This window comes from Artibeus jamaicensis, unplaced genomic scaffold (genome assembly GCF_021234435.1).
Source record: "Artibeus jamaicensis isolate MK-2021 breed Jamaican fruit bat unplaced genomic scaffold, CSHL_Jam_final contig_685, whole genome shotgun sequence".
Taxonomy (NCBI): domain Eukaryota; kingdom Metazoa; phylum Chordata; class Mammalia; order Chiroptera; family Phyllostomidae; genus Artibeus; species Artibeus jamaicensis.
This window is the reverse complement of record NW_026521924.1, coordinates 17,690,969-17,714,488: the sequence shown is the minus strand read 5'-3', so window position 1 is coordinate 17,714,488 and position 23,520 is coordinate 17,690,969. Positions and strand designations below refer to the sequence as shown.

The 23,520-nt window shown below is 47.3% G+C and overlaps 1 protein-coding gene across 2 annotated transcripts; it reads left to right on the top strand.

The window, feature by feature from the left end:
• The first annotated feature begins 339 nt into the window (after positions 1 to 339).
• On the top strand, positions 340 to 21,719 carry GGT7 (gamma-glutamyltransferase 7). 2 transcript variants are annotated; one of them, XM_037164623.2, is made up of 15 exons: positions 340 to 528; positions 6,461 to 6,696; positions 7,038 to 7,189; positions 8,390 to 8,507; positions 9,381 to 9,448; positions 9,659 to 9,732; positions 10,049 to 10,245; positions 12,152 to 12,239; positions 13,739 to 13,866; positions 14,039 to 14,127; positions 15,425 to 15,574; positions 15,694 to 15,811; positions 16,524 to 16,661; positions 17,793 to 17,892; positions 20,994 to 21,719. In XM_037164623.2, exons 1-15 carry the CDS (start codon positions 360 to 362, stop codon positions 21,155 to 21,157), a joined length of 1,989 nt encoding a protein of 662 aa, XP_037020518.1. In that variant the 5' UTR covers positions 340 to 359; the 3' UTR covers positions 21,158 to 21,719. The 2 variants fall into 2 exon arrangements, with proteins under 2 accessions (XP_037020518.1, XP_037020519.2); XM_037164624.2 differs by having other exon boundaries at positions 17,793 to 17,885; positions 20,994 to 21,153.
• Positions 21,720 to 23,520: the final 1,801 nt, after the last annotated feature.

The following is a 23,520-nucleotide window of genomic DNA, read 5'->3' as shown; positions in this document are numbered from 1 at the left end:
CGGAGGAATCTGAGGTCTGAGGAGGAGGATTCTAGCCGAACCTGGAAGAAGGGATTTGGCCCCTGGGCTGCATAAGGTGTCCAGAACCACCAAGGTGACGCTTGTCGCGTGCTCTTCCCAGCCGCCAGACTTCACGACTCGGTCTTGCCCTCCTGCCTCTGCATCTGTACCCCATCCCCACCTGCGCACCCACTGCAGGCTGACAGCACTAAGCAGGCGGAAGCGAGTCCGACCCTGACACGCGTTGGGGGGGGGTGAGGCGCCCCCTCCCGGAGCCCCGGAGATCAGGCCCCGCCCTACTCGGCCCCCTCCGCACCACTTCCGGCAGGCGCTGCGCTGCTGGGGGGGCGCGGGCGAGGATGGCGGCGGAGAACCAGGCCAGTCAGGAGAGCTCCCTGGGCGCCTACTCGCCCGTGGACTACATGAGCATCACCAGCTTCCCGCGGCTGCCAGAGGACGAGCCGGTGCCCTCGGTCCCTTTGAGGGGCCGCAAGGACGAGGACGCCTTCCTGGGAGACCCTGATACAGGTGAGCCCTGCTGACCCCGTTCCTGCCCCCTGGGACGCCCCTGGTCCTCCATCTACGCGGAGCATTACCTCCAGCCTCCATCTCCTTAATTTATTTCCTTTCTCCTGGACCTTTCTCTTCTCCCTTTTCTCTGTTAATTATCTGATGGGGTTGGGAATGCATTTCTGCCTTGGAGTCCTAGGATGCGACAAGGGAGAATGATGCCAGAGACTGCAGTAGGAAGGATGGGGGTTACCTTTTGGAAAGAACCAACTAATAAAGAAGGAGTGTTGGAGGGGAGATCCTGAGGAATAGCTGTGATCACCCACAAGAGGCTTTTCTCTAGTCACAGAGAACAGGATAGGAGAAACCAAGTCAGAGATTGCAGCATGATTAATAGAGGCTAGATATTGAGAAGAACTTCCCCACAGTTAGGGACTGTGGGAAGGAGAGACCATGGGGAGAAGCTGAGAATCTCTTCATGTTCAGGGAGGGGTAGAGAGAATATGATTCCCTCTGTATTTGCTGGGTATTGGGAGACAGGGGGATGAACTGAATGACCTCTCAAAGTCCTTGGGGACTAAAGTGCCTTTGCTGCCCTGTGGATTACCTCACCAGTACCAGAGCCACGGATCAGGACGGGATGTTACTAAGGTACCCTGGAAGCAGGCTTCAGAATTTTACTGTGTTCTTCTTAGCCCTCTGCAAGGACTGCAAGGGTTGGGAGTAGGGAGACCTGAGGGCCAAAAGCTCTCGGAGCATTTCTTCCCTAGTGCTCTCTCTGCTATCCATGTGGCCCAGCTCTATCCTCTTCATCTCTTCATCCTCCATCCCCCATCCCTTTTTCCCTCAACGTCACTTCCTGACATTAGAGCATCCTTCTGCTTCACTCTCTCTTCCTCCCAGTGCCTGCACTTGAGTCCTAGCCCTTATCAGCCTGTCAGACAGAACCTGCTTCTATGGCTCAACCCTCAATAGCCTGGTCCTTCTGTAGCTACTCCCAGTCTTACAGTCCCCAAAATGTTCCCCCTCCATAACTTTCTGATCATCTGGCCTTGACCAACAGCTCCCACCAATCAGACTAGACTATATCCTACCTGGAGGGTGTGTGATGACAATAGGGAGCCTTATGGGCATCCAAAGTCAAAGCTGCAGGTCAAAACTTTTTTTTTCAGAGGGAGTAGCCCTGGAATCAGGAGGCGGCAGGAAGAGGAGTAGGAAGATGTGTTCTGGTAGATACCATCCTGAATTAGGTCCTTTATTCAGGGGCAGGAGTGCCAGCTCTGGTCCCAGATTGCCCTGACTCACTGTGAGACAATGGGTACACCTACCCTTAGCTTCTTTAGCTTCCTCTTCCAGTTTAACTGGGAATGCCTATCTCTTCCAGTCTAGAGATTAGAAACCCATGATACTTTTTCTCCTGGCCCCATAGAATTGTATTCATCAAAAACTGTATTATTTGTTTGTGTGATCATGTAATTATCCTATGCCTGTAAACCCTGAGGATGGGATCATGACTATTTTGTTCACCATCCTTTCTCCACCATTCAGCACAGTGCTAAGCACCAATAAAACTCGTTGAATGAATAAATGAATAAGAAAGAAGATTCAGGATAAAAGAAGGCAGCAGAAGGAGTTCCAAAACCTCAGGGAGTACCTCGGGGAGTTAACATAGACTCTCCCCCAATCTGTATAAAATCCAGTCAAGATCCCAGTCACCTGAGTTTCTGGGAACCTGCATGTTATGCCAGGGTTATGCAGTAAGGTTCCGAGGACCTTGCCATCATATCTGTGTAGTCATTTCAGTGCCATGTCTCCCAGCATTGCTTCCCAGCTCAAAGCCTCCTTTGGCCCAGCTGGACCAGCCTGCTGGCTAACATGGCCTCCTATGTTCTCAACCTGGTGGTGCCACCTAGTGGCACTGCCCTGTCCTCTTCTCTAGGACCCTCCAGCCTGTCATGCCCTAGAACCTAGTGCTAGGCACCCCAGAGCAGACCCTGTGGAAAACAGAGCTAGGTGATGACCACCCCAAGTTTAAAGTATTACTTTCTCTCCCAGGCCCCTGTGTTCCTCTCTCTCCCAGGCACCTGCCTCACCTTCAGCATGTTCTGTGCTGAACTCATTTCTGTACACCTGCTCTTCTCCCAGTGTCATTCTCAATGATGCTGCCGTTCATCTAGTCTCCCAGGAGCTATCTATCATCTAGTTCCTTTCTCTCACTTCCAAATGGTGATCAGATGTTTTCTGTCCCCCTCCTAAGTATCTTTCAAATTCTATCACACCATCCCTTTCATCACCACTGTAGACTAACCCACCATTCTCTTTTAGCTGTGTTACCCATAGGCTTCTAGCTATTCTTCCTGCCTCCTGCCTCTCCCTGCCTCCCACCCAATCCCAATCCATCTACTACCCTGCACTTCTCATGTCACTCCCTGGTTGAACAATCTTTACTGATTTTCCAAGTAAACCAGAGAGGACCTCAGTCTCCAGCCAAGATCTCTCTCTAGACTTACCAAGTATTCAGGGTTCTTTTGTCATAAACTCAGTTAAAACTAAGCTACATCTAAGAAGAGAATTTTTTTGGGTAGCATAACTGAAAAGTTTAGGGTTATGGGGCTTCAGGCATCGCTGCATTGAGGTTCCTAAAAAGGAATGGGCTTTTTTCCATCTTTTGCTTGGCTTTCCTATTTATCAGCTTCATCTTCAGAAAGCCTCCCATCCCCGTTTTGTGGGAGCAAGTTGTTCCCAGCAGCAACGGGCTTACATTTTATCATCTTAGTAGCCCGGATAGAAAGAAAGCTACCAGTTCCATCAAACTCTTTCCCAGTAGTTCCAGCAAAAGAACAAAGTTTGAATCTAATTGGCCTGGTGTCGGTCATATGCCAGTTCCTGAACCAATCACTGTACAGAGGTGTCTGTTCTGATTGGCTAGGCCTAGGCTTATACTCACTCTAGTCAGGAATGGGAGAATGAGGAATGAGAGGGGGGATAGTATTCTCTAAGGAAAATCGAGTGGGGAATGGTATCTAAGCAAATACAAATTATATGCCTACTAGGTCAGCCGCCTCCAGACAACTCCTTCTGGTGTTTCACAGATTCAAAATAGTTAAAATTAAACTCACCTTTCTCCCAAAAGACTTGTTTATTCTGGTCCCAAACTAACCTTTTTCCTGTGTCCTGCTGTTGCTCTGACATATTAGTAAAATCAATGGTATTATTGCTCCAGTACTTACACAGTAGGGTAATCAATAAATATTTCATCGAATAAATGAATAACTTAATAATTGGTGGAACAAAAAGTGTTGAATAGATCCAACTCTGATACTACCTTCCTCTCCCGGCTTTTCATATCTGACTGGAGAATACAGATTTAAGGGCAAGTACTGGAAATATCTACTAGAATTAGCTTGGAAGGCTTGTTTTTGAGGGGAGAAATGGTTCCTGGTGACATAAGGAGGAGTGGGAAGCAAGTTTTTGAGTTACACAGACTCTTGGTCCTGCCATTTATTTGCTTACGATCTTAAGCAGCAGTCTCACTTTTCTCAGCCCCGGTTTTCTCATCTTTAAAATGGAGCACAGGCCTGTCTCATAACATTATGGCAACACTTCAATGAGGAAATGTATGGGAAGTGCCTGGTATATAGTCAGTGTCAGTAAATGTAAGTTCAAAACCCTTTCCTGCAGTTCTTTTGAAACCTCTAGGGGCCAAAGAGAGTTCTGCGCCCACAGGGGGTGTTTAACATCTGGTTGGCTAATGAATCCCAGTGTTATTTACAGACTTGGGGGTGCTGGTGCTGAGCATTAGACACAAACTTGATGCACTGGAGGAGGCTTCTGGAAAATAGTGTTCTTTTTTAAATAAAAATTTAAAAACAAATTACATGTTCAAGGTAAACATAAATATATAAATGAATAAACAAGGAATAGTGAGGAAAATTAAAAGTTTCCTTTTCCATTGCTATCACCTTGAAATTTTCCCTTTTTATTTATTATATATGTATTGATTTTTTTAATGAAAGAAATATATATAAATAGTAAAAAAATTCAAACAAAATATTGTCCCAGCCCATCTCATTCCCACCTTCAGGATCTTTTCCCAAAAGTAACCACAATAAATAATTTCTAAAAATTATTGGTATTGTCTGTGGTTCCTTATTTACATAAGAGAGTGTAGATTATGCAGGGCCTTGAATACCAGGTCAAGGAGCTTAGATTTTTATGATGTTGGCAGTGGCAAACCAACTTTAAATAGGAAAATATAACAGTCGATATTTACTATTATCCCACAGACTTTTAAAGAGGTTATACTCTTAGTGCACAGTAGCAGGTGATCAAAAAATGCTTCTTGAATGAACTTTTTAAAAAAGAGATTTTATTTATTTACTTTTAGAGAGAGAGGGAGGTAAGGAGACAGAGAGGGAGAGCAACATTGTTGTGTGAGAGAGGAACAGTTGCCTCTCACATGCCCCCAACCAAGGACCTGGCCCACGACCTAGGCATGAGCCCTGACTGGGAATTGAACTGGCAACCTTTTGGTTCACTAGCTGGTGCTCAATCTGCTGAGCCACAACAGCCAGGGCATGAATGAATGAACTTTTTAAAAGCACATTGTAGGTACAGCAAGGTACTAAGGTCAAGGAACCAAGCTATTTCTTTGCTGTTCGCAAACACCCAGGACCTTTATGCCATTTTCAAGGCTGATAGCACCCAGGGGAGGGAACTGTGGGATAGAATAGGGTCTCTCAGCTGTGACCAAGGTTGAAAAAGAAGGGAAATAACTTTGAGTGAGCACCTACGGGGCACCTGGTAGACATTGCTTCAATGGAAATCTTATCGGTCCAGCCAATTAGGGATTAATTCCATGATTAGGATGAGGAAAGTGAGGCTCTTAACTTGAAGTGACTTATCCATAGACAGCAGGTAAGTGGCTTGCGGGTCTCCCTGCCCCCACTCCTGCATCCTCAGATCCATTCTCCAGATAGCAGCCAGAGGGATGTTTTTAAAACATAAAACAAATGGTTTCACGTTTTCACTTAAAACTCTTCAGTGGCCTCCTGTTGCTCTTAGTGTAAATCCGAGCTTCTCACTAAGTCAAGAAGTCCCAAGTGATCTGGCCTAGCCTCCACCCCACTGCCCACTACACTGGAACCATCCAGGACTTGGTTATTTTTTGTCTAGTGAGCCATTCCATTCCTTCCTTAGGGCCTTTGCACCTAATGTTCCTTGTTTCTGGAACACTACCTACTCACCACTTGCTGTACATGTGGTTAGCTCCTTATCATCCCTTAGTTCTCAGCTTCAAAATCACTTCCACTTTGAGGCCGTGGCTGATGTCCCCAGCTAAGCAGCCCCCAAAACACTACTATTGTTTTATTTCATCCTTTCTCTTCACAGCACCTGTCACAACTTGTATTATATACTCCTTTGTTTATCTGATTATTGCCTTCCCCCCCACTAGTCGGTGAACCCCAGAGGGCAGGAACTGTCTGTATCTTTCCCCTAGCACGTAGCATGAGGCCAAAACATAGCATACACTTTATATTTGTTGAATGAATGAACGAATAACTGAAGCAGGGTTGGGAGCCAGGGTCCCTACACTCAGTTTATATGTAACAGCCTCCTTGCATAGAAGGGAGGGCCTAGCTCAGGCAGTATCTGGTTTCCAGGGAGGGTCCAACCCTCTCCTCTCCAGGAAGTGTTCTCAGCTCTGGGTCCGGGGAAGTTTGGCTTGGGGACTGTAAACGGGCCTCCTTGCTTCCCAGCTGGTGGTCCCTGTCTCTTCCCAGCCCTGACTCACATCCCCACCAGCCCTGAGTAGGGGACACGCTGAAAGGCGGTGCTATCTAGTGGGGTTTTGATGGGAATGGGGAGAGGAAGCTGGAGAGATAGCCCCGCCTGGAGGGCGGGCAGGGCGGGGCAAAAAGCTTCCAGACCGACCCCTGGCCACCCGCAGACCCAGACTCCTTCCTGAAGTCAGCACGGCTGCAGCGGCTGCCGTCGTCATCATCGGAGATGGGCAGCCAGGACGGGTCGCCTTTGCGGGAGACACGCAAAGATCCGTTCTCAGCAGCTGCAGCGGAGTGCTCCTGCCGTCAGGATGGGCTCACGGTGATAGTCACAGCCTGCCTCACCTTTGCCACGGGTGTCACTGTGGCACTCATCATGCAGATCTATTTCGGGGACCCTCAGGTGAGAAGTATCTTGAGGAGACCATGGGAATTAGGGAATGGGTGAGTGGTGGAAGTGGACCAGGAATTGGAAAAGGGAGAGGTGGTGACCTGGGAAAGGAAGGTCCTAAAGGAAGGGGCTGTGGGCATGAAGGGGCAGAGCAAGGATGGAACCTGAGCAAGTAAGAGGCACTTGGGGTAATGAGGGAAGAGGTGGGAAGTAGAGGAGAATTAAGGAAACGAGGACAGGGCTTCCACCAGCACCCCCCCACCCAACCCCATGGAAGTTCCTGGTTTAGTGGAGGTACTCTAAGGAAACAGGGGGCTCCTACCATCCCTACCTAGTCCCCTTTCCCCTCCCAGATCTTCCACCAGGGTGCCGTGGTGACCGATGCCGCCCGTTGCACATCCCTGGGCATCGAGGTGCTCAGTAAACAGGGATCTTCTGTGGATGCAGCCGTGGCGGCAGCCCTGTGTTTGGGGATCGTGGCTCCACACAGTTCTGGCCTGGGCGGGTAAGGAACTCCCTGCTGTGGAGGTTGGGGTCCCCGAGGCCCAATTCTGTGTCCTGGTCTGTAGACCTCATATGGAGGGGCCTCCAAGTTTCAGCAGAGAGCCGGATGGACCCCAACTCCTTGTATTTGCCCTTTCTACACCCAATTTCATCTCTTTCTCCTTACATGGAGTGAGAGGAGGTGTTTTCAAAAGCTTTTTTTGTTGTTGTTATTGTTAACTTGGAAAAGGATTTTGTAAATTATAAGATGAGGTGTACAGTTGGGGGTATACTGTCATTAATTAAGGCAGTTGATACTTAAAATTTTAGGTGCACAGATCCCTGTGAATGTGATGAAAGCTATGGACCCTCCGTCCTCCAAAAATACACCCCAGGCTACGAATTCTTAAAACAGAGATGACAAAGCAGCCAACCATGGGCCACTGGTTTGGTTTGCAGAGTTAGATTTTTTTAAAATACGTTTTCCTTTTATTAAAAAGGTGAGAATTTCCAACATCTCATGCACCTGGAGAGACCTGGTAGCACTAGGCTCACAGTGCCACATGGCTGCAATTATCTGGACCTGAACAGAAGCAGCTTCCCATTCTGTGCCTGTATACTTTGCCACAGTTGCTAGGACTCCCTATTGTTTATCTGTCCTGCTTTCTTATGCTTCTTGGCTACAGGCCAGCCATCTCAGATGCAACCACCATCTCAGATGGAAACAAGCCACAGAAAAGGAACAAACTAACCAAATCCATGTCTTGGTTCCTATAAGACCAGTCCTCTAGGCCCTTTCAAAGAAATCCCCCTTTTGGTTTTGCACAATCTGTTCTTACATAATTCAGTCCTGGGAGAGGGAGTGGAGGCATACCAAGGAGGCAGGTGCAGGAAGCTGGCAGGGGTCCAGCTGTGGTCTGGGGTGGGGGTGGGGCAGAACATCCTGCTCTCCCACTCTCTGGGTTTTTCCTAATCTGGGATTAAAGTCTCCAGTGACAGGCTGAAAGAGGTCCTGAACTCTGGATCTCTGCCTTGATTTCACTCCCTACCCTCGTGGTGCGGCTAAGCCTCTGGATCCCTGTTGGGGTGGGGGCTCAAACACCTGGCTCCTGATGACATACTGAACCTATAGCCATCACCATTAGGGGTTGAGGGGTGGCAGGTTAATTGTTCAATTGGGTGACCTCTTTTCATCACCTTCCCCTTTGTGTGTTTGTTCCAGTGGGGGCGTGATGCTGGTACATGACATCCGACGAAACGAGAGCCACCTGATTGATTTCCGGGAGTCTGCACCTGGGGCTCTCAGGGAAGAAGCTTTGCAGAAATTCTGGGAAACCAAGGTGGGGACCCTGGTGAGAAAAGAGTATGGGGGGAGTCTCCCTTTACTGCCATTCTGCTAACCCAAGCATTACTTTGCCGAGTATTTACTGTCGAGGTGAGAAAATGAGTTCAGTTGGATGCCCGTGGGCGATGAGGGAGACAGGCAACCCCTCAAATAAAATAATGAACAAAAAAGTCTGGGTGGCGGATGATACGCACTATAGTAACATCTTAACCTCTCTGGCAGCCTTCCCTCTCTGGCATATAGAAAGGAGAAAAAAGACCACTCAGCAGCCTGTGATGTCAAAGTTGCCTCACCCTCATTCACACATCCCACTCTGAGCCTGTTGGCTGTAACTGTCCCAGCCCATGACATATTAGAAGATTAGAGAGGACCTGCTAGAGGAAAACCCACTCTGCACTGACAGCAAAGGCAGAAATGGAATAACTTGGAAAAGTAGATACTTAGTGCAGAGGTAAAAGCCCAACGCACTCCTGAATTATCGAAGCTCACAGTAATGGTGGCGTGATAAGAAAAGGTAAAATGAAGGTCCCTTGCCCACTATTTTTAAAAGCAGGAAAGGGCTTAATCCAATGTCGATAGGTTTCCATCTAAATTGGTTATGTCCTGGCTCTTAAAAGGGTTTGCTTAATTTATAAGTCCCTCAACTATGATAGATAAAGGAGGCCCTTCTGCATTTGCTGATAGGAAGTCAGGGAGATGGGAGGGAAGATGCCTGCTGGGACAGCTTCTCCCTCCTCTGGGATACTTGGCCTGTGTCTCTCCCCTGTGCCAGCCCCCATCCCTGGCTTGGGGCTCTGCAGAGTTCAGCCCAGCCCCCCCCTTCCAGTGACCTGGTCTCCTCTCTCCCTCGCCTGCCCGCCTCGCCCAGCCTGGGCTCTTGGTGGGGGTTCCCGGAATGGTGAAGGGGTTACACGAAGCTCACCAGCTCTATGGCAGGTAAAGACCTTCCCCCTGGGGACCAGGGGCCCCCTGCCTGTACCCCTCCTTTGGTGGCCTCCTACCTTCCTGGATTCTTCCCTTCCAAATCCCCCCTCCTAATATCCCCTTCCCTTGCCAGGACTCTCCTTCCCAGGAACCCCCCTTCCCCCAGGACCCCTCCTCCTCCCCCCAGGACCTCCTCCACCCCCTGCTCTCCGGCCCCCCCAGGCTGCCATGGTACCAAGTCCTGGCCTTCGCAGCAGCTGTGGCCCAAGATGGCTTCAACGTGACCCATGATTTAGGTCAGTGGGGCCTGGGGGTGGGAGGAAAGGCATGAGGTTGATGGAGAGGGGTGAGGAGAGTTGGAGGCCAAACCAGAAAGCACTTCCCTTCTAGTTTGCTCCTCAGAATTACCCCCAACCCTCATCAGGAGGCAGACTGAAATGAAGAAATCTAGAAGGGGCCCATATACACCCCTCACTCCCCCATAACAAGCTCCTGGGGGACCAAAGCTCTTAGGACCAGCCACTCAGTCCTTATCTACAACACCTGTTACACATCTCAGCCATTGGGTTCAGCCCTGGTGCCCCCTGCCCAGCCTCCTGTCCCTGCCCACAGCACACGCCCTGGCAGAACAGCTGCCACCTGATGCATCCGAGCGCTTCCATGAGATGTTCCTGCCATCTGGCCGCCCACCCCTACCTGGTTCGCTGATGCATCGGCCTGACCTGGCCATGGTACTGGATGTACTTGGCACCTATGGCCCTGCCGCCTTCTATGCTGGTGGTAACCTCACACTGGAGATGGTGGCTGAGGTGAGCATGTGGGGATCCCCTCTACCCTAAAGGACCCTACTGCAGGCACATCCTCTTCCCCCTTCCTTCCTTCCTTCCCCCTCTCTCTAGATATATTTACTGGGATTCTTTATACTTGAAATTCTAGAATAGGCAAAACTAACCTCTTATACTAGGAACCAGATCACTGGTTGTTGGAGTGGGAGGGCTTGATTGGGATGCATCAGGAAGGACCTGCCAGGGATGGAAACATTCTGTCTTGATTGAGAGTCATAACTTTGGGCTCCCTGGGGCGGGTGCCAACCTGTTCAGGGGCCTGGCCTGTCCCTCCCAGGCCTGATAGAGACCCAGGATCAGCTTCTGCTTCCCTGGGCCCACAATCCCACCCTGCCCTTGGGTTTTCTGGGGACTGAGGGAAGTGCCTCCTTCATTGGGACTGGGGGGATTAACATAAGGGCCTACCAACCAACCCAAAAGAGTCTTAGTCTGAGGCAGTAATGGATTCTGAGAACAGTTGTCAAGTTCCAGTTGTTCCATTGGAACAGTGGAACTGAGAACAGTTCCAATTTCCATTGGAAATTCCCAATGGAAAATTACATTCAAGATAAAGATGCACACACCAACTCAGTGGTTCTCTCAGTTGTGCAGTGGGGGTGATTATACCTGTCTCTGAGATACAGTTGTGGGAATCGAATAGGTCCATCATTCATTCTACATTTATGAAGTGCCCACTCTGTGCCAGGCCCTGTGCTGGGCACTGGAGGTATGGACGTAGTGATAGAAGCCCATCTCAAATGGACTTAACTAGGAAGTCCAGCAGAGTACTGGCTGGATCCAGGGGCTCCATCTACATTGTCGAGACTTGGTCTGTCTCGCATTCTGTCTCATGACTCTACTTTCCCCTGTTTCAGTTCATTCTCTGTTGGATCCTGTCCACACCTGCTCCCCATCAGCCATCTTTCCAGCAAGCTGTCCTAGAGAGAGAGCATTTCTCATTCTAATAGTTCCAGCAAAAGCCTCAAGGTTATGTCTCATTGGCTTGTCAAGGTCTCATTCTCATGACTATTCCCAAACCAATCACTGTGCCAGGAAAAGAAATGCTATTAGATAGACCTGGGTGGTGTATTCTTTCCTGGAGGAGGAGAGGGGGATGAAGGAGACCAACAAAGACCATCAGAGCTTTGAAAGAGCAAAGAATCCAAAGTGGAATGTATTATCAGACAAAGAAACATGCACCATCCAAGAAATTCAATGTGTAGTCACTTAGGGTGGATTAGAAGTCAGAGATTTCAAGTTCTAAAAAAGGAGAGGATTCCTAGTGTTATACTAATTTAGGGTTGAAAATTAGCATGTCGGACAGTATGAAATGAGCCCACTGGTTTGTACAAGACTGGTTCATGGGGCAACAGAGTGCTCCGTTACATCATTCCTACCAGGGTCATCCATGGTTTCATGGTGGCTTTAGTTGGTTGTAGTGAAATGCAGAATTCAGTTTTGATATCTCTCAGGCAAGTGCTGCTGTAAGTAGAAAAGCTTCGTTTTTCTTAGGCAGAAAAGGCAGTATGTGCAGAGACGTGCAATCATGAGTTCAGGAGCTGCAGGTCACTGGGGAACAGCAGGACACGAAGCAGAGATGTAGACAAGCACCAGATCACTAGGGGCCTTGAGTACTGAACTAAGAAGGTCATTCATAGCATGTCCCTACCACAATTTCTTGCACATATTAGGTGCTCAATGTTAGTGCTTTCCCCCCTTTTTCTGAGGTACTTAGGGCTGGTGGGGTCCCTAAAGGCCATGATGGGAGTTGCAGAAGGCACAAAAATTATAAACATCTGATCCAAACTTTCATCACAGGCCAAATCCACTTGCTTACTCTGTGATGTGTGGCTTACAGTGGCGGTGGGGCCATTCATTCTCTCCCTTCCAGGCTCAGCACGCAGGGGGTGTTATAACTGAGGAGGACTTCAGCAACTACAGTGCCCTCATGGAGAAGCCTGTGTGTGGCGTGTACAGAGGTGACCTCTCCCCCAGCTCCCAGGGTCCCCACTCAGGAGAAGCCTCCCAGTACATTGCTATATGCTTTTGCCCAAAAGACTCCTCCCCATTTCACAGGAGAGAAACTGAGGCATTGAGCTCCCAGACAGCTAACTAATGAAGCAAGCCAGAGCCAGCCTACCTTCTGAAGTAGTCATGGAGTCAGTTACCCCAAGTATTCAGGATATGGCCAAAGGTTCAGTCCTAGATGTTGGGGTCCTATCATAGATAGGTTTTTTTGATTTGGGCTTTGTGTTGCCTTGACCCATTTCCAGTCCCACTCTCAGTGTCCTGTACTTCATAAGAAGAATTCATAGAACCAAAGTTCATCTAAGCTTCTGGTTACAACAAACTTTTCAAGGCAGTCATACACCTGTCCCCTAATTGTGCCAAAAGGAAATGGAGGGCCCAGGGGAGGAATAGAACTTAACCTGTCAAACTCAAAACCGATGATGAACCAGAAAGACATTTATGACATGGGTGAAGTTCATGTTTGCTGAACCCAAAGTAGTGGATTCCTAGGTCTCTAAGAAGGTTTGCAGGTTCTTTTTCCTCTAGGAGGCCCAGATTACCTCAGACCCCATCAGAGGCTACCTCTGAGTTCAGGTGTCCAGGCCTCAATCTCCAGCCTGATTCCTACCAGAGGCAGTGGTATATGGAGCACAGGAAGAGCATAGCTAGGAAGCCAGGAAGACCCGGGTCTGAGTACCAGCAATCCCATTTGCCTTGAACTAGTCACTTCCTACTCTGAGCCTTGGTTCCCTCCTTAAAATGGAGGTAATAGTGCCTACCTCTCAGGATGGCCATGAGGATTTGATGAGATGATGTTAGAAGTTGCTCTGATCAGAATGGGCATGGAATTTGATTTTCCATTTCCCCTCCCCAGTCTGGGTTCTCTTGGCAATGCCAGCACCATGAGTACTCTGGGTTCCACTTGTCTCCTATAACATTGGACCAGCTGCCTCTCTGTGCCTCAGTTTTCTCACCTGCAAAATGGGGGTGATAGCAGTACCCATTCTGAAGACTAGATGAGTTAATTAGTTATTCAGGTATTATTCCTTTGATGTCCAAATAAAAGGACCTTGGGAGGTTACTGCTCCCAAGAAGTTTCAGGGGTAGGACCATCAGGGGCCCTGAATAGTATCCTGGCCTGTGGGAGGAGCTGAAAGGAGGAGACACGTGGTAGACCAGGAATCCGAACATTTGGACATGTTCTGCCAATGGCCTGCATTGTGGCCCCAGGCAGTCCTCTCAAGCCCTAGTTTCCTCATATGGAAAAGGAAACTGAAGAACAATGTTCTGGGTTGGAGTTCACAATGTCCTTGACTTGCCATGTGAACTTGGGTGGGTCCCTTTGCCTGTCAGTGCTTTTCCCCTGTATGATGAGGGAGTTCAGTGCAGTGGTCTCAGTCTGTGAGATGGTGGGATGTGAGATGCCTTGACCTGTCCCCTGCCATCTGGTCATTTCCTGTCCTTTCAGGCCACCTGGTTCTCAGTCCCCCACCCCCGCACACAGGCCCTGCCCTCATCAGTGCTCTCAACATCCTGGAGGGCTTCAATCTCACCAGCCTGGTCTCCCGGGAACAGGCTCTTCACTGGGTGGCAGAGGTAAGGCCAACCCTTCCATCCTACCCTGCAGTGGGGACACTGGGAGTGGGGGATGGGCAGCTGCCATGGGGTAGAACTAAATCCCCTCTACATTTTCTCACACAGGAGGATTCTGGGAGTGGGTGCTGGGAGGGGCCTGGAAGCCTCTGCTGTACCTCTGCTCTGTTTTCAGACCCTGAAGATTGCATTAGCCCTGGCCAGCAGACTGGGAGACCCCATCTATGATTCTACCATCACTGAGAGCATGGATGACATGCTAAGGTGGGTCCTGTGGTGGGACCCTGGGGACTGGTGATATGGTGGAGGGTGTGGGGAAAGGATCAGGTGAAAAGCAGCCAGTGGAGCAATAGGCCGGAAGCCCCAAGTCAACTTCAGCTTAACTCCAATTCACAGTGCAACTATGGGTACCTCTCCTTATACCTCAGTTTTCCCATCTGTGTAATGAGTTGATCCATTTTACATAGCTCTCAAAATTTTTTGACCATAGAAGGATACTATATATATGTGTGTGTGTGTATATATATATATATATATTCATCTGTTCCCCTTTTGAGTGGAAAAAAGAAAGCCTAATAACAATGAACAGAGTCTCCAAGAAAATATTGGAGGTGGTTAGCAGCCTAATATAGTAGTAAGATTGTAGGCTCTTGTCAGACTGACTCAGTTCAAGTCCCAGATTCTCCATCCACTATCTATGCAGCCTTAAACCCTCTAAATTTCAGTTTTTACAAGGAGGCCCAACAATAATGGTGCCAGCCTTATGAGGTCATGGTGAGGACCAAGCAAGATCATACATGCAAAACACTGAACATGTTGTCTGACACATCATAAATATTTTTAAAATATCATAATTATTATTAATAGAAATAGTTACTATTTTGCTTCTACTATAATTGACTTAAAGGCTAGCTAAGGCAAAAATCAGAAATTAAAAATAGTTAATAAAAGTTTGTGTTTTCATAATTTGTTTTCAAGATGAATACAAATTCAGCTCTAAAACATACACACATTCTATATTAAATCCACTCAACTAACTCATCCAATAAATATTTATTAAGGGCTTACTATGGGTTGAGTCTTTCTGTCTTCAAAATAAATTCTAATAGCAAGTAAAGATTCCTGTATATGACCATCTTCCACCACACACACAGATAAACCCTTAATGAAACTTAATTTTTGGACTACAAATGTTAGGTTAAGTGAATTAAGTTCATGTCAAAACAAATATATTCTGAGCATCCACTGTGGCCTAGTTACTTTCATAGAAAGCATTAAATTAGTAAAGTCAGGTGACTAGAAAATTCTTGATTGAAGCACTAAATAAATTAAAAGTTAGCTCTGGAAGAGAATCTGAATAACACCTAAATAAATTCATTCAGTTTAACAACTTGTTCCTGAATGTTACCTCTACGCTAAGAAAAAGTAATCTGTTCTCATGGACCTAATAGTCCAATGAGGGAGGCAGATATTAAATAATTGCACAGACATCAGAAAAAGTGGTAGGTGAAATATAATGAGAACTTGCTGTGTGTTCATCTCCTGCTACATGTCTTTTCAGCAAGGTAGAGGCTGCCTACCTCCGGGGCCACATCAATGACTCCCAGGCAGCCCCTGCCCCACTGCTGCCTGTTTACGAGCTGGACGGGGCTCCCACAGCGGCCCAGGTGCTGATCATGGGCCCCGACGACTTCATTGTGGCCATGGTCAGGTATGCCCGCTCAGACTCAGAACCTGGCACAAGAGATCATCTAGACCAGGAAGGAGGTGGGGGCTGGGCAGGAGTGAGGGTAGACTCAGGGTTCACCTGGCCCCACTCTTGGCCCCCAGCTCCCTGAACCGGCCCTTTGGCAGTGGCCTCATCACCCCCTCTGGGATCCTGCTCAACAGCCAGATGCTGGACTTCTCCTGGCCCAACAGAACTGCTAACCACTCTGCACCCAGCCTGGTAGGGTCTTGCCTCCCTCCCACCCTGGGGACCCCAAGGCTGGGGAGGATATACTACAGTCTCTCCCTACTACCTCTAGGAACTTCTATTATAGAGAAAAGGAGCCCAAGTCTGGGGCCTGGAGCCTGGGGTGTCCGAAGAAATCTTGCCCCATTCTGTCACTATCTCACTGTGTGACCTGGGGAAAGTCTTGTCCCTTCTCTGGGCCTCAGTTTCTTCACCTGTACAATGAGGATATTGGCCCCTGATTTTATGCTTTGGGTACTTTTTAGCATTAATGGTCTGTGATTGTGATACTGAACTGATGGGGCTCAGCCCTGCTGCTGGGCACCAAAGGAGGAAGGAGATAGGAATTATTGTGTAGTTGGAGGCCAGCACTCTAACGCCCTGCTGGCTGGGCCCCTGGCAGGACAAAGACAGAGATGACCAGGGTGGAGGTTATCCTGTTCTTTCTCATAGCCATCTTTTATGGCTTGGCCCCTCCCCTGACACCCAGGGTAGCCCCAGAACTTAGTGTGTTTACTGTCCACCCCAGTTATCTGAGGACCCTGCCCATTTCACATATAGCAAACTGTGGCCTGAGAACAGACCGGTCTCCCATGAAAACTGGGCCTGTGGAAGATGCAGGAGAAGGAGAGAGGTTGAGAGAGTGGTAGAGTAGTATCTCACCCCACCTCTCATCCCCTTTGTGGTCTCTGCCTTCTGACAACAGGAGAATTCGGTTCAGCCGGGGAAGCGGCCACTGTCTTTTCTGCTGCCCACTGTGGTCCGGCCAGCAGAGGGTCTCTGTGGAACCTACCTCGCCCTGGGGGCCAATGGAGCTGCCCGGGGCCTCAGCAGCCTGACCCAGGTGAGATTTTCTCCATGGTAGGCCTTTTGTGGCCAGGAGCCGAACTGTGGCCTGGGCTGCAGATGCCCTTGGGTCTTGCTTGTTCTCATCCTTTACTCACAGTGAACATGGCTGAGCTGCCTTGGGCCAGGCTCCTCCTGGACACTAGGGACATGGTTCAGCTGTGCTGAGTCTCTTATGAAAATTCGGCCCTGAAGTCCCCTTTCTTCCCAGGTTGCAGAAATTACAGGGCCAGTAGAACTGAGAGGTGATACAGCATCTAAGCTGCTTGGGTTCTGTCCACCTCAAGTCTCATCACGCTCCACTCAGCATCTAAATAGACAAGCACCCTTCTTTAGGGTCTTATTTTGAAAAGAAGGGTCAGCTACTCTCCCAAATACCCTGCAACAATTCCACAAATGTCTTGAGCACCAGATACATGTGTCAGATACTAATTTGGCAGGTGGTAAGTTAACTAACCTGAGCTCTGGAGTCAGATGCCCATGAGTCCTAACCCAAGGACTACCAATTTCCAACTATGTGATATTAGAGAATTCACTTAACTTCTCTGAACCCCTCTCTTTATCTGTAAAATGGAGATAACAATAGCTCACATATACAGAGTTCTTACAGTGCTGGGCATGGCATTACGTATGTTAACCTGTTTAACCTTCCTGATTTCTATTACATATATGAAGAAACTAAGGCCTAGAGAGGTTAAGAAGTTAGGTCCAGTTTAGTAAGAAGGCGCAGGCAGTTGGTTCCAGAACTGACCCATACTCCAAACCAATAAACTAAAAGTACCCACATTGCAATCTAAATCATACCTAGCCACTAACCCTGCCCTGGCCGGGGAGAAGAGAGGTCAGCCCTGGGCTAGATTAAAGGAGACTGGGTGGCAGTGATGCCTCTTCCCTGGCTCTCTAAACTTGGGAGTGAATCACTTTTATTCTCTGGCCCTCAGTTTCTTCTCTGTGAAATGGGCCAGTATTCAAAGGCCTACCTGCTTTCTGGGGCTGTTGAGAAGCTCATATGACACTTCTGGTGCAAGGGATCTAAGGACTCAGGAGTCTGGATCAGGGGTAAGGACTGTGGAGTCCTGAACCCCCATCTCTGGGGTAGCCCTGACTTCTGTCCTTTGGCTTCCCGCAGGTTCTGCTGAATGTCCTGACTTTGAACCGGAACCTGAGTGACAGCCTAGCCCGTGGCCGCCTGCACCCAGACCTGCAGTCCAACCTCCTGCAGGTGGACAGTGAGTGTTCCCATGGGGTGGGCACAGGCCCTGGTGGAGAAAGAGGCTCCTCCCAAGGGTGCCCCTGCCTCAACCAGCACCAACTCCCTGCCCTTGAAAGTTTGGTTTCCTCCGACTAACTCCTAATAATAAAAGATCTGGGGGGTTAGAACTGTCCTGCCATTTCCTGGCTGTGTGGCCTTGGGAAATTTATGGCTCCACTCTGAGCCTCAGTTTTCTCAATTGTTCATTCTGCAAACCATTCATTTAGCAGTTTGTAGTGAATATCTCTTGTGTGCCAGGCATTATCCTAGGTACTGGGAACACTGCATCTATAGGCAGGCAGGAAAATAAATAATAAACAACATGAGAAAGCAAAATAAATGCTCTGAAGGGCATTAAATCAAGATAATGTATGTATAGGACTGCATATACTTCCTTGATGACTGAGGAAGGCTTCTCTTTGGTAACATTTAAGCTGTGATCTGAAGAGTGAGAAAGAGTCCACCATACAAAGAACTGGGACAAGCTTTGTAGGCCAAGGGAACAAATGCAAAGAATTCAGGGCAGGAGTGGGCTTAGTGTGTTTTAGGAGTAGAAAGGAAATAAGGGTGAGTGAGGATGAGATGAGATCAGAGAGGCAGACCGGGGTCAAATCATGGACCTCACAGGTTATGGTAAGGAGACAGACTTTCCTCTGAGAAGGAGAGGTGCTTAATTTTGGACACAGGTTAATTTTGTAAATGGGAAAGTATGTGCACCTTCGAGGAGTTTTTATTACAACAGACCATGTATTTATTATACAAGTCCAAAGGAGATACACATCGAATGAGACCTGGTTCTTGCCTGCTCAGTGGTATTATCCCAGTTTTACAGAGAAAGAAACTAATGCCCACAGACGTTATAAGCTAGTCAAAGATCAACCAGTAAGTGACAGAGTGAGAGTAGAACACACTCATACACCAGGCTGATACAAAGACTGAGCTCTTTATTGCATGGCTCTAGATATCTCCTGGACTGAAGCATGTTAGAAGCCACACCACCTTGATCCTCAGCAGTCACACCCTGTAGTTGGCCGGTGATACATTGGATCCCAACTGATGGATAATGATGCTAAGTCCTTGAAAATGAATTCTGCTCAACCATTATCTTCTGGTCTCTATCAAATGTGAGGCTTTATGCTAAGTTAATTGTGAGTGAGGGGGCTCATCCTAGCCCTTCCTTGAAGGACTTATAGTCTAAGACAGGGCATGAAGAGCAGAGACTTGGTGGAGGGAATGTTCATCCACTTTACAACTCTGGGAGGCTTTATGGATGAGGTGACAACTGGCTGGGTCTTAAGTATGAGCAAGTGGTTAGCATGTGGGGGTAAAGAACATTCTGGACAGGAGAACAGCCTGGGCAAAAGCCAGAAAGTATGGCTGAGAGAGCAGCCAAAGAGGCTAGCTGGACTAGAGACATTGTTTCCCAAATTTCAGAATTTATCCATCACCTTCATGACTTTTGCCACATTTACACATCATCTAAATCATTATTCACATGATGTGTCTATAAATATATTTAACATAAATGTATCTTTAAAAGCAAATCTTTTATCATAATCCCAAATGAAAAAAATAGCATTATTTGCCACAAACAGATAATAAATAGCTATAAAAAGTCAAATATTTTTAGGTTCTAGTTAGATATTGTTGCCCTCAGAAGGCTCTGAGGGCTGCTCAGTCTGTTGAGGAAGGTTAGAAATGTTAGAGACAGACTGAAACACAATCTTTGCTGTTATCAAACAGACTGACAGTGAACCACAGGACTCGGTGATGTAGTGCTTTTCAATACTGTGAATCATCCCAGTTGGGGAAATAAGACCACGTATTTTTAAAATGTACTTTCTTTTTTCCATCACCAAGTATCCTCAAGACCATATTTTTGTTGAGCAGCATTGGGAGATGAGGTTACAGGGCTTATCACGGAGGCCCACACTAATGAAGCATGGACTTTATCCAGTTGAGTTAGGGGAGGGATAGGTGCTTCCTGATTTGTTTCATATAGGGGAGGTGGATGGAAGGGAGCAGAATTTAAGTTGGGGAAATACAGGAAGCACCTGGGATAATGGCCCGGCAGGAGATGTAGGCCTGAATTTATGCAAGAGGATGGGGATTTGTTCATTAACCCAATAAATACTTGTTTGACATTTACTGTCCTCACCCTGGTCTAGGCATTGAGGATCAGTAGTGAACAACACAACATTCCTACCTTTAAAAAGTTTGTAATCTAGTGGAGGAAGACACAATAAATAAATAAATACATTAGTAGTAAGTATTTTGAAAGGAAACAAAACAAGGTGAAGATAACAAGGGCCGATGTTTCAGACAGTGATAGGGGGAGTTCTTGAAGATTACAGTGAAGGGAGGGAAGCAGTTTTGTAGGAGGAGAGCATTCCAGGGGGAGAGAAAGCAAGTGCAAAGTCCTGAGGTGGGGGAACGTTTGGCCTGCTTAAAGGACAGCAAGGAAGTCAGAGAAGAGTTGTGGAAGAGAGTAGAAGGGAGGAGAGGAGTTCAGAGAAGTAGTGAAGTCCCAGAAGATGTTGGGCCTTGTAGGCCTTGGTAAGGACTTTGGATTTTATTCTAAGAGTTATCGAAGCTTTTAGAGGGCTTTGAGTGGTGGGAAGTGATGTGGTCTAATGGTTTAAAAGGACTCTCTGACTGCTGGGTGAATAGGCTGTAAGGAAGGCAGGACCGAAGACCAGTTAGTGGGCCATGCAGTTATCCTAGCAGGTTAGGATGGCAGCTTGGCCTAGACAGGTGGAGATGAGACCCCAAAACCCCTTTTCCAATATTAAGAGTGAATGAACATTATTGCTCATTTACCATATGCAGGGCTCTGAGCTCCGTGCTTTCTGTTTATTATCTCCTTTAATTGCTGCAACAACTTCATGTAGTAGGTTCTCATATAATCCCCCATTTTATGCATGAAGAGACTGAGGCTCAGAGAGTTAAAGCAATTTGCCCAAGGTCATGCAGCTCCTCAGTGGAGCATCCAGGACCAGGACTCAGTTCTGAACAAGGTACTCTTGAGCTAGCGCTCTAAATACTCTGAATGTGTATATGTTGGGGGATGGTTTTCAGGTGAGTTCACGGAAGAAGAGATTGAGTTCCTGGAAGCCAGGGGTCACCACGTGGAGAAGGTAGATGTCTTATCCTGGGTCCATGGCAGTCGGAGAACGAACAACTTCATCATCGGTGTGAAGGACCCTCGGAGCCCAGATGCAGCTGGAGCCACCATTGTGTAGAGCAGTGGGGTGGGGTGGGGGTCTCTGTTCCCCCCCTTTGCATGTTCCTAGAGTCCCTCCTTCTCCCAGGTTTGGTCTCAGGGGGACCCCAGGGATGCCCCAGATCAGGGGCCAGAGGGGATGCTTAGCAAACCCTTTCCCAGAGTAACTGGAAAATTCTCCATCCTGGAGGCCTGTGGTGGTGGTGGCAGTGAATGTCAGTGTTCATAACCAGGCAGACAGGACCTTGAAGGGTCAGACTACCTGTCTGTCTCCTTTCCCTCAGCCATGCTGGCCCTAAGCTTAGGGATGTGCTTGCAAACCCTTCTTAAGGGTCCTCACAACCCCAACATCTCCAGTCTGGCCTTCCCTGGGCCTTGTCTTCCAGCTCCCTTCTCCTGTCCTCAGCCTCATTTCTTAAATGACTAGCATTTTTTTAATGGACCATCCTGGGGAGGGGGGTGTTCCTCTCTCCCTTCTACCAGGTTGAGGCTGGGGCATTGCATCTGGGGCCCAGGGTATGGCATAGTGGTGGGGGTGGGGACAAGCTCAGGGGCTTCCATTTGCAAAGGGGAATTAAAGAAAGAATATTGCTTAACCATGGCTGTGGCTTGATTTATGTTTGGCTGTGTTGTGAGTGGAGTGCAGAGGAGACCTTGACTTACCTTGTCTCAGTAGCCCTGACTCCAGGGCAAACTGGAGTCATTTTTGTGGGGGTCACAGTAATATCTCTGTCACCTTTCTAAGACTTGTATGAAGTTAATAATTATTACAGTTCCAGATAGCATCTGTTGAACACTTAATGTGTGCCAGGCTCTATGCTAAATACTTTATGTGGATAATTTTATTTAATCTTCATTACGAACCTCATGAGGTAGGTACTAACATTTTGTCCATTTTTACAGATGGGAAGCTAGTAAAAAAGAGGTTAAGGGACTTGTCTAAGGTTCTTCATACATTAAGTGGAAAAACTGGGATTCAGTCTCAGGATGTTCAACTCTTAATTTGTGCTCTTAACCATTTGCAAATCTACTAGGTAAACTATTTATTATAAAGTATATTGTATACAGTATATATCAGATAAGCAGTTTTTATACAGTATGGCATCATGCATGCATGTATCCATACATTGTATTCCAGGCACTTTGTTAGGCACTGGAGACTCAGCATTGAACAAGAATTTTTTATGGGTTTGCAATATACAGGGGGAATGAAATATTAAAGAAATAGGACACAGATAATTAGGGTAATTGCCATCACAGAAAGCTCTATGAGGGATGCTATGAGAATAACAAAGTTTTTCTAAGCAAAGTTAATCTAAGTCAGGGGTAGGGTGGGACCAGAAAAGGCCTCCCCAAGGAAGTGATGAGGGTGAGTAAGATTGAAAGAAAAAGATTAGATGTGAGATGTGAGAATGTCATTTTAGGCAAAGGGAATACTGGTGAACAAGACAGACAAGGTCTTGCTCTCCTAGACTTCATATTCTTTTTAAAAAAATTTTTTAAATATATTTTATTGACTATACTATTACAGTTGTCTCATTTCCCCCCCTTCATTCCCTCCACCCTGCACACACCCCCTACCCACATTCCCCCTCTTTAGTTCATGTCCATGTGTCATAAGTTCTTTAGCTTCTACATTTCCCACACTATTCTTGCCCTCCCCCATGTCTGTTTTCTACCTACTGTCTATGCTACTTATTCTCTGTACCTTTTCCTGTTTCTCCTCCTCCCACTCCCCTGTTGCTAACCCTCCATGTCATCTCCTTTTCTGTGTTTCTGTACCTGTTCTAGTTGTTTGCTTAGTTTGCTTTTGTTTTAGGTGTGGTTATTAATAACTGTGAGTTTGCTGTCTTTTTACTGTTCGTTTTTTATCTTCTTTTTCTTAGACAAGTCCCTTTAACATTTCATGTAATAAGGGCTAGGTAATGATGAGCTCCTTTAACTTGACCTTATCTGAGAAGCATTGTATCTACCCTTCCATTCTAAATGAAAGGATTGCTGGATAGAACAATCTTGGATGTAGGTGTTTGGATTTCATGACTTGGAATACTTTTTTCCAGCCCCTTCTTGCCTGTAAGTTCTCTTTTTAGAAATCAGCTGACAGTCTGATGGGAACTCCTTTGTAGGTGACTGTCCCCTTATCTCTTGCTGCTTCTAGAATTCTCTCCTTCATTTTAATCTTGGGTAATGTAATGATGATGTGCCTTGGTGTGTTCCTCCTTGGGTCCACCTTCCTTGGGACTCTCTGAGCTTCTTGGACTTCCTGGAAGTCTATTTGCCAGATTGAGAAGTTCTCCTTCATTTTTTGTTCAAATAAGTTTTCCACTTGTTGTTCTTGCTCTTCCTCTTCCCCTTCTGGTCCCCTATAATTTGGATGTTGGA

Coding starts and splice junctions, on each gene's coding strand:
- GGT7 (XM_037164623.2), top strand. CDS start 360: ATGGCGGCGGAGAACCAGGCCAGTCAGGAGAGCTCCCTGGGCGCCTAC. Junction 8,508..9,380: donor AGAAATTCTGGGAAACCAAG/GTGGGGACCCTG, acceptor CGCCTCGCCCAG/CCTGGGCTCTTGGTGGGGGT. Junction 15,575..15,693: donor TTCATTGTGGCCATGGTCAG/GTATGCCCGCTC, acceptor CTTGGCCCCCAG/CTCCCTGAACCGGCCCTTTG.